Below are 10,670 nucleotides of genomic sequence, written 5' to 3'. Positions count from 1 at the left end.
CAGGACCGTCGATTCTCGGAAGAATGCGGCAGCTGCAGGTGCGAGACCAGGGTCGAGGTAGCCAGGGAACGAGAGCTGCGCAGGAACCAGGAAGCGGGGCTGCAGGGCTTCCGGCGCGGGACCGGCTCCGACTACGGCGGCCGCGCAGGCCCGTCCGTTCCCAGCCCTGCGCTCCAGCCGGCGTCGGCGCGCGCCCGCGCCCCGCCCCGCCCCGCGGAGTTCGGAGCCGGCCGGCCGAGCGGCCGGGCCTGCGCAGTCGCGGCGGCGGGCGAAGATGGTGGAGGACGGCGCGGAGGAGCTGGAGGACCTGGTGCACTTCTCCGTGTCCGAGTTGCCCAGTCGCGGCTACGGCGTCATGGAGGAGATCCGCCGGCAGGGCAAGCTGTGCGACGTGACGCTCAAGGTACCGGGCGGCGCGGGGCGAGGGCGCGGGACCGGCCCGGGGGACAGAGGGGCGGGGCCCAGGGGCAGCGAGGTCCGGGAGCCGGGAGGTGGGACGCGGGGCCGGGGGAGCCGGGAGGTGGGACGCGGGGCCGGGGGAGCCGGCGAGCGGGGAGCGGACCCGCGCAGCCTCCGCCCGAGAGGGAAAGGCCGAGCGGCCCCGGAGCGCGGGGCATGGGGGGCCGCCCTCCCCTCTGTCAGGGGCCGAGGGACCGGCAGCGCCCCCTGGAGGAAGGGGTGGGGCCGCACAGGCACCTGCCCCGCCTCCGGGGACATCCCTCCGCGCCCCCCAAGCTCGCCGGGGCGGGGGCGTGGGCTTCGCCGTCGCGGGCATCGCTCGCCCGTGGTCGTTCCATTGCCGTCTTGTCTCCTGAGAACTTCCCGCAGCGGATGTGGCCCCGGCCCGGTGGCTCAGTGGTTAGAGCGCCGGCCTGCGGACCGAGGGGTCCGGGTTCGATTCCCGGTCAAGGGCACACGCCCGGGTTGTGGGCTTGATCCCCAGTAGTTGGGGGCGGGGGCGTGCAGGAGGCGGCGGATCACTGATTCTCCTCGTTGATGTTTCTGTCGTTCTCCCTCTCTCCTCTCTGAAATCAATGAAGCTATATTTTGTAAAAATAAGTGGGATTGTTTAAAAAGTAATAATGGAGCCCTAGCCGGTTTGGCCCAGTGGATAGAGGGTCCCGGGTTCAATTCAGGTCAAGGGCACATGTCCGGGTTGGGTTTCCGGCTCCATCCCCAGAGCAGGGCGTGCAGGGGGCAGCTAGTCAGTGATTCTCATCATTGATGTTTCTCTCTCTCCCTCTCTCTTCCTCTCTGAAATAATAAAGAAATATATTTTAAAAGAAATAAAAAATAATGATGGAAATCGGGAATCTTTTGAGGTAGAAAGCTCCTGGGCCCCACACTGCGAGAGCCCCCTCCCCCCACCACCGCCCAGACCACCGCAAAGGTCAGGAACAGGGCGGGGGCTGCGGCTGGCTGAGCTGCCGCAGGGCCCTCCCTCCCGGTGGGCAGCAGGTCCGGTCCCTGCTGGGCTCTGGCTGGAAAGCCCTCCGTCTGTGGAGGACACATTTGCAAACAAGGTAAGACCACACATAGCTCTTTTTTCCCTCTCACTGTTTCCCACGGGCTTCCGGGGACTCTCCTAATGCTGGAGTCAGGTCTCTGGAGACAGCAGAGCAGAGTGGCCGAGTGTGGCGTGGGTGTTGTAAGGATTAGGGTGACAATCCTAGTTGTGACCTAGTTGGGCAAGTTCCTTTTCCCAGGGCCGCCAGCGGAGATGATCCTAATGCTCAGCATTAGCACGAGGATTACAGGAGCGCGCCTGTGGTGTTCTTTGCCGAATGCCTGGCGTGCGTTTCTTATCGCTGTAAACGTTAGACAACAGAAATGTTTGGGTCTGCCCACGCCAGGAGGCCCAAACACTAAACGCCAAGTATGGCCCTGGCCGGTTTGGCTCAATGGACAGAGCTTCGGCCTGTGGACCAAAGGGTCCTGGGTTCGATTCCAGTCAAGGGCATGTATCTCAGTTGCAGGGGTTGGAGTTTTATGCCCACGTCTTTGACACGAAATCAATAAAAATACATTAAAAAAAGAAAAGACTGATACATCCAGGGTTGAAATCTCAGTTTAAACATTAAAGAAAACCGTGGTAAATGCTCAGTAAGAATAGATATTGAAGGATAATAACTTATGGGGCTTCTAGACGTGGATATAAATGTGTATGTTCAGCCTGCCATTTGGAATTTGTTCCAGCTTCTAATGAATTCTGGATGATTTAATATAAACACTGAAGGCCCAGTGGGAGAAATTCCTGCCCAGCCTGCACCCTCTCCAATCCGGGATCCCTCTCCAATCTGGGACTGCTGGCTCCTAATCGCTCACCTGCTTGCCTGCCTGGTCACCCCTAACTGCTCCCCGCTGCTGGCCAGGTCACCCCCCCTTGTTGGCCTTGTTGGCCCTCCCCCCGCAGCCTGCTTGTTCAGTTGTTTGGTCGTCCCTCACTAACACCCCTGCTGGCCTGGTCGCAGGCAGCCATCTTGTGAGGGTGTGAGGGTTAATTTGCATGTTACATCTTTATTATATAGGAGGATAATGTTCATTGCCTTCACAGAGTTTGCAAACCACTGTTGTACTTAATTGCCCAAGCCCAGAAGGAAAAGGGACTTTCCAGGGTCACAGCTGAAAGCAGGGGGAGCGAGGACTAGAGATAGGCTGCTGGTCTCCGAGCTCCAGGCCAAGTGTTCTGTCATGATCTCCCTCCCTCTTCTTCACTGACAGTGACTGAACTGGTTGCAGCTGCGATCCTGTGAGTTCATCTACCGCAGGTCAGCTGTAATCATTCCTAACGTAACCTTCTTGTCTTTCTGCCTTTTAAGGAGAGAAAGCATTAGCAGCATGCCGCGTTCTCAAACCTCACTGTCAGCTCTTGACCTTCCTTAATTTTCGGGGAAAATATTTGAAATTTAAATTCCTTAGGTACCTGCTGGATAATTAAGTAGAGGCATAATAAAAAAGGATAATATGTTGGATTTTTAAAATCACATTCTCTATGTAGGGCCCTCTTTGAAAATGAAAGCGTTGAGCCTTCTCTCCAGAAAAATGTACATACTTACATATGTGCAAAATTTTGTATTTGTTCTTTTTTAAAATATATTTTTATTTCAGAGAGGAAGGGAGAGGAAGAGGAAGATAGAAACATCATCTCTCAGAGAGAATCATTGATCGGCTGCCTCCTGCACACCTCCCCCTGCATTCTTTCTTGAGAGCAGCTTCCCTGATGCCCATCTTGGGTCATGAATCCAGCTGAATTGATTCTATTTAAAAAAAAAAAAAAAAAAAAAAAAAGTCGTTTTAGCCATAACCAGTTTGGCTCAGTGGATAGAGCGTCGGCCTATGGACTGAAGGGTCCCAGGTTCGATTCTGGTCAAGGGCATGTGCCTTGGTTGCGGGGCACATACTCAGTAGGGAGTGTGCAGGAGGCAGCTGCTCGATGTTTCTCTCTCATCGATATTTCTATCACTCTCCTGTACTCTCTATAAAAAAAATCAATAAAATATATGTATTTTTAAAAACTTTAAAAAAAAAGTCGTGTTACCCAGGAGGACAGGAGTGCAGGCCTTCTTGGCAGCCTGTAGCTCACCACTTGGTCTGGGGGGAAAGGCTTGCATTCACGGAGGCTCTTGCCCCTTCCTCCCACCTGTAGGGCTTGTCCCCTTCCCTCTGGGCCACCTGGACCCAGTGCTCAGGTCACATCTGTGAGGTTCACCTGGGTCCAGCTGACTGGGCAGACTCCCCAGGTTCAGGAGTGTCCTCACAACTTCCTGTTCGTGAGATCCAGACCCTCCGCATTCACTCTTTCTGTCCTCCCCTCCCCTCACTCCTTTTTCTATTTGTGAGAACAGAATGGGGTCACCAAACCAGCATGCTATTTGCTGACGCATACATTTAGGACAGAGGATCTGCCCACACACCCCTACTTTGTTTTTGCAATCACTGATAAATGGCTCCTCCAAGATCTGCTGGTATCCGCCTTCCCAGCACTTCCCAGGGCCTCTGCTGAGGCTTTGAACCCAGATCTGAGAATTTAGCCTCCAGAAGGAAATGCCGTTTTCGTGGGTGAAAGGCACAGGGTGAGAACACTTCCCTCTGTCTGCCCACCGGGCCCAGGGGGACAGTCTTTGCCGAGCCTGGCTTCCAGAGCCACACATTGCTTCTGGAGTGTTGCCTAATTGTCACGCTGGTTTTGCGATGAGAGAGTAGGTGGAGAAGGATGTCAGGAAGTGAGGTGAGGACTTGTTGATGCGTGCCATTTCTGTGTGATGAGTAAGGTGGTGAGCGCACAGGTATAATTACAGAGCGAGGACAGTCATGGTAAAAGGAGCCTCGGAGGTCCAGGATCAAAGCATTGATTCTGCAGATGACACACCTGGAGGCTTAGGGATGTGAGGGATCCCCCGAGGCCAGCGCTGTGTGGCCTGTGCTCCAGCCCAGCTGTTTGTGAGCGGAAGACACAGCTGTTTGTGAGCGGAAGTGATGCTTGCCTGCCTGCGGGAGGCAGGACCCGATCGGAGCTCACCTCTGCCCGTCTCCGGGCGTGGAGGGCCGTGGCGTTTTCCAAGTGCACCACCACTCCTGTCGCCGGAGGGAGGAAGGTGGAGGCTTCTCTGCTAGTCTCTGGACAAATCCAGTCCTTGATTCTTTTGATTTTGAAATGACTTTGTATTGGAAAACCTGTGCTTCTGACTATAGCTCACTCCCAGGGTTTTCTCCCGACTCCCTTGAGAGTCGGAAGAATCTTGGAAAATCAGTTACAAGCCAGGCAACCTAACCGGGTCCGCCCTGAGCCTCCGGGAGCGTGGTGTGGGGAACCCCTGGTGACGCAGGAAGCCTGGGTCTGGAAGGGCTTCCCTGCAGGTGGCTTCTTACTGTTCTGTGCGAGGCTCCCCTGTTCTTGAAGGCTGGGTGATGGGAGGTGAGACCACGAAGCTTTTCTGCGGGTGTGCTCCACGCCCCCACCCCCCACCCCAAACTATAAGCGTCTATTTCCTGCTTTGGATTTGGAGGTGTGGCCACTCGGGTGCCTCCTGGGGGTGGTACCAGCCAGCTTCCCCCACAGTTGCTTAGTAAAGGCCTTTCGACTCCCACAGCTGATCACACCACCACTTGTTTCCAGTGGGAACAATGAGCCAATCAATACCTGTGACCCGGGAGTTGGCAGGCCTTTCCTGTGAAGAGCCAGATAGTAAATATTTTAGGATTTGTGGGTCATTCAGTTTCAGTTGCAATTACTCAGCTCTGGTGGTGGAGCACCGAATCAGCGATACGCAGACGAGCGGGTAGGTGTCTGGTAAAAGTTACTTACAACACAGCCGTGGGCCAGTCCGCTGTGGTCGCTGGTCTCTGTGCACTGATGCAGGGCCTTGGTGGAGCTTAAGGCTTTCAAAGCAAGTTACACTTGCCTCGTTGTCCCAGCGGAGACTTCTTTGGTTTCAAGTCTCTATAAATTGGGAGCATCTCGTTTAAAGCGAACAGCTGACGCAGGAGTGAAGAACTGTCTTTCCCCAGCTCACTGCAGGGGAACGGGGCTGTCCCGGTTGGTGACGGAGTAACTCTCATAGGAGAAGTTACTGTTAAGATTTGCCACTGAGCTTGAGTCTGCGGCTCTGCTGGAGCCGGGAGCATTGACTGGAGAGGCCGCGCTCCCTTCCTCAGTCGCAGCTGAGGCTGCTCGGCTGTTTGCAGAATGGCGGGCCCCAGGAGACCGGTGGCCGCTGAGTCCGGGGACCTGCCGGCTGTGTGCAGGGCCATGAAGGTAAGGGCCAGAGTGTGGTTTTCCGCAGGCGAAGTCGGTCTGTGTGTCAGCTCTGGCGCAGTATGTCTGCGCAGGGTGTACCGCACATCCAGTCAGAACACAGAAACACTTTTTAAAAATATATGTATTTTATTTTTATTTCTACAGAGAGGAGGGGAGAGGGATAGAGAGTCAGAAACATCAATGAGAAACAGCCGAAACCGGTTTGGCTCAGCGGTAGAGCTTCAGTCTGTGGACTGAAAGGTCCCAGGTTCGATTCCGGTCAAGGGCATGTACCTTGGTTGCAGGCGCATTCCCAGTAGGGGGTGTGCAAGAGGCAGCTGGTCGATGTTTCTCTCTCATCGACGTTTCTAGCGCTCTATCTCTCTTCCTCTCTGTAAGAAAAATCAATAAAAATATAAAATAAAATAAAAAAAGAAACATCAATGAGAAACATCGATCAGCTGCCTCCTGCACACCCCCTACTGGGGATGTGCCCACAACCAAGGTACATGCCCTTGACCGGAAGCGAACCTGGGACCCTTCAGCCCGCAGGCCGACGCTCTATTCACTGAGCCAAACCAGTTAAGGGCAACGGTCGGCAAACCGTGGCTCTTGAGCCACATGCGGCTCTTTGGCCCATTGAGTGTGGCTCTTCCACAAAATACCACAGCCTGGGCAAGTCTATTTTGAAGAAGTGGCATTAGAAGAAGTTTAAGTTTAAAAAATTGGGCTCTCCAAAGAAATTTCAATCGTTGTACTGTTAATATTTGGCTCTGTTAACTAATGAGTTTGCTGACCACTGCCATACACCGAAAGGTTTTGGATTCAATCCTGGTTGGGGCCAGGTATGGGAAGCAGCTGATCATTGTTTCTGTCTCACATCGATGTTCTCTCTTTCTCTCTTCTTCTCTCTCTCAAATAAAAATCAATAAACATATCCTCGGGTGAGATTGAAAAAATGGTTAAAATGGTAAATTTATGTTATGTTCATAACACATTCAAAAACAGAGTTAATAAGCTCACGAGTTATTACCAGGTGGGCAGGTGAGGCTGCTGGTGGTGCTGTGAATGTCTCTGCAGCCAAGTCCCTGGTCAGAGAGGTCTGAGGCCAGATGGAGTGCATCCTGGCCTTCAGCCTCTGCGGCTGCCCTCTCAGCCGTGCAGAGCCGTCTAGCTGGCTCAGACCGGGGCTGCCCTTCAGATGGTCACGTGAAAGGAACGGACTTCCAGGGGACGCATATTTAAGGGCGCCTAAGTCGCGAGCTTACTCTTCCTGGGCCGATTTGTAAACTCTAAACGTCAGGTGGCCCTGACAGGGCTAACCTGAGGGCCGCGCCCACCTGTCTCCCCAGAAAAGGTTTGCTGGCGCTGTCTGCAGTCACCGGTGGCTCCGTCTGTGTTGCTCCCCGTACGGTGCAGCCCTACATCCCCCGTGCATCCTGTCCGCATACTCACTACCTCCGAAAGGAAGCCCGTTCCCTTCCACCGTCTCTCCTTTGTTCGCTCTGTGTGGGGACCGCACGCCAGCATCTAGTCACGTGGGAGTAAGTCCTGGGCTGGCTTTGGCTCGTCCCCTCTTTGTGTGTCTGTGGTGGCACTTATCACAATGGTAGTTCCATAATTGTGTACAGTGTTGTCACTCCAGGGCTGTGACTGAACCATTCGCTGAGGTGTTCACACAATAGGTGCTCAGTAAACCACTGTCCCACTGTAGACGCTTCACCTTCACCTAAACCAGGTTTTTGTGTGTTTGTTTTTTGGACTTTAGTCCCATGCCGAGAGAGCATCCTGTGCAGCTGGCGTGTCTGCCTCAGCTCTGATACAGTCATCCGCAGGGAGTGGCTCCCGTTTCACTCTCGCTCAGCACGTGCTCAGGGCTCAGAATGTGTCCGCTCCGTCCACATGCCCCAGCACAGTTCTAAGTGCTGGGGACAAGCAGTGAGCAGAGTAAGCAAAGCCTCTGGGTGTGAGCTCACATCCTCGTGGGGGGATTGGCCAGCGTAAAAACTAATCCAGAAATGAAAAGCTGATATGCTAAGTGTCCAACCGGCCGGCCGCTATGACACACACTGACCACCAGGACGCAGAAGCTGAACACAGGAGCTGCCGTGATGCGCACTGACCATTTACAGAGAAACAGCACCTCAGACCTGGCGTCCACAAAGCAACACTCAGCTTCCCCCAAGTGGGACACAGGCCCCCCACCACCCCAGAGTGAGACCCCCACGAAATTGCAGCCCACCATGGCACAAAATGCGGCCCACAGCCCAGTCCAGCTTGCAAATGGTCGCTGTGGGCACCAGGTAATGGCATCACGGAGCAATGCACAGCTTCCTCTCCCTAGCGACTAGCCTCCTTGGAGTTTCTGCAGCCCAGGAACACAACTTGCTGTACAGCCAGGTGCAAACATTTTACACTTTAACCAAATGTCTGTGAAGCGTTTTCACTTGCCTCTTCTCAGTTAATTCTCACAGAAGTCCTGGAGTAGGAGATAGGAGACTCAGTGGAATCCTATTTTCCTTTTATTAGCTGGAAAACGGAGATTTAGAAAGCTTAGAAACTTGACCCGACTGAAAAGAAGGAATGGTAGACCTTGAAAGTGAGTTCAGATTTTCTCACTTTGCAGAATATAGTAAAACACGGCTGCAGTTAAATATTTCACTCTTTGTTCTCCCTGCGTGATCTACAATAATTATCTGCTTTGTGTTGATATTTATTGCTGTGTTGCTGACAGCTACCTGAAAGAGAAGCTGTGGCCCTTCACTGAACTGGGGAAAGTTTAGCTACATCAAAAAGCAGGTTTAATTAGGCAAGTTTGCCTATATATATATATATATATATATATATATATATATACACACACACACACACATACACACACACAATATATAGCCAAGTTGACTCACACATGCGATACATATGAAACTCTAGCTGGCACCATGTGTTTCCATCTGTCATTGTTGACCATGAATTTGGTTGACACTTCTGTTACAGAGTAAGGGTGTTAGTGATATTAAAATATTCATTCTAATTAATTTCCTTTCAGTGTGCAGGAGTCCATGCACAGGGCCACTAGTTCAGTGTGAAATGCCCAGTGGTGATGGTGCTGTGAAGAGAAATAAGCAGGGCGGGCTGAGAGTGCTCTGAGGAGACTGAGGTGAGAGTGTCCTGGAGCAGACCTGAGGGAGGAGTGCTCAGAGCCTGAGGCAGGGCCAGAGGTGGTGTTTCAGGAAACAGCCAGCAGCTGGTGCAATAAGAATCCGTTATCTGTGACTGAGGAGTCACCGAGGCCAGGGGCTCACCTGAAGGGAGGCAGTCACCTCCGTCTCCTCCACCCGTCCTGGGCGGCACCTCTCCCTCTTCCGCTGTACTTTCACCCGCTCCCGACCCCGAAGCCAGCGGAGTCATTGCATCGGGCGGTGTGACTAAGGAAGTCCAGACAGTAACTGTTCACTTACTCATGAATGCAGGGGGCCAGGGCATGCCTAAGGAAGGGAGGTGAGGCCCTCCCGGGAATTCACCGCACCTTTCCCTGCTTCGCCATTCTGGGGAGAGGATGCTAGCGGGCAGAGTGAGAGACCACTGGGGCTTGTTCTTGTGAGGAACAGGGAAAGTGGAGGCGGGGACAGGAGGGGCAGGAAGTGGACGAGCTGTGGCCGGTGAGGATGCTCCTGCCCGGGGGTGAAGCTGCTTTCCCGTCACCCGTAGGCCGTCCCTTGAAGTCATCAGGGCGTCTGGGGAGAGCCGGGATGCTGGAGAGAGCCGGAATGCCGGGGCAGGGCGGCAGGTGGTGGCTGGTGCCGTAGGATTAAGGGAAGGGCTGCTGATTGAACTGAGTCTGGTCATTCTAAGCTGCTCACAGAAAGCCGTCAGCCGTCTGAGGTTTAAGCCAGAGCTTACGGATGTCCTGCAGGCACTGACCGCCTCTCCCGGGCTCTGCTGGGACTGCCCGCTGTGTTCCCGATGCTCAGGCCCAGACCTGGCCCCTCTCCCGTGCCCCCCGCCGCCCAGGGCCCCTCGGCTGCCTCCTGTGCTCCGGTTTCTGGGCCTTGGCCCAAGGATTCCTTCGAGGGGAGTGTCCGCTCCTTCCGCACAGAACCCTGCCCGGCGTCAGGTCCTCTCCTGCTTCTCCTCGAGGGGAGAGAGGGGCCAAGCGCTCCTCCTCTGCTCCTGGCGCTTGGCCTGTGTCTGTTCAGCCAGCCTGTGTGCCCACGCTGCACTCCCCCCCCTGCCCGCCTGTGCGCCCGCGAGGCAGAGCCCGGCCTGCGAGCGCCCACCTCCAAAGGCATCCCGTACCCTCCAGGTGCGGTGCTCTCGCTCCTCTGTGCCCGCCCACTTCACCGCGGCTGCTCCGGTAGCACCAGCATCGCCGGAGGCCCAGCACCGCCAGAGGATAGAGCGTCGGCCTGCGGACCGAAGGGTCCCGGGTTCGATTCCGGTCAAAGGCACGTACTTCGGTTGCAGGTTCCTCTGTGGCCCAACCATATGTTTCTCTCACATCGATGTTTCTCTCTGTCTCTCCCTCTCCCTTCCACTCTCCCTAAAAAAATCAATGGAAAATATCCTCAGGTGAGGATTAAAAGAACAAAAAGAAACGGGGGGGTTCAGACAGTGCGCTTGACAACGCCGTCAGAACCCCAGGCTGGACAGGATGTTCACTGTACCCGCCATTTTCCAGCCCTGCCCTGCGTTTGTGAGGACGAATAACACACGAGCAGACCGCCCTTGGCGAGCTCGCTGCTGTCACCCTGCCTTGCCCACCCGTATCCTCACACACACCATGTCCTCTCGCTCTGCTCCCGGAGAACCTGCTTCCCAGGGAGTGACCTGCTCCTCCGGCCTCACCAGCACCCAAGGTCAGCTCAGGAGCCTGGATTTAAAAACAATAATGATATATTCATATATATCATCAAGTAATACTAAGTCCTGTCGA

The 10,670-nt window shown here is 54.5% G+C and overlaps 1 protein-coding gene across 4 annotated transcripts in view; it reads left to right on the top strand.

Annotated features, from left to right (window-relative positions):
* Positions 1–270: 270 nt before the first annotated feature.
* KLHL18 (kelch like family member 18) overlaps positions 271–10,670 on the top strand; it is a 32,804-nt gene continuing 22,404 nt past the window's right edge. For all 4 annotated transcript variants that reach the window (XM_045578780.1, XM_036430211.2, XM_036430212.2 and 1 more), the window contains exon 1: positions 271–403. Coding sequence is in view for 3 of the 4 variants with exons in the window: in XM_036430211.2 (XP_036286104.1) it covers positions 275–403 (129 nt within the window). In the remaining variant the exon portion in view is untranslated. The remainder of the gene's footprint in view (positions 404–10,670) is intronic.

Source organism: Pipistrellus kuhlii, unplaced genomic scaffold, assembly GCF_014108245.1.
Source record: "Pipistrellus kuhlii isolate mPipKuh1 unplaced genomic scaffold, mPipKuh1.p scaffold_m20_p_103, whole genome shotgun sequence".
Taxonomy (NCBI): domain Eukaryota; kingdom Metazoa; phylum Chordata; class Mammalia; order Chiroptera; family Vespertilionidae; genus Pipistrellus; species Pipistrellus kuhlii.
The sequence above is the reverse complement of the archived record's forward strand: the minus strand, read 5'-3'. Positions and strand labels throughout refer to the sequence as shown.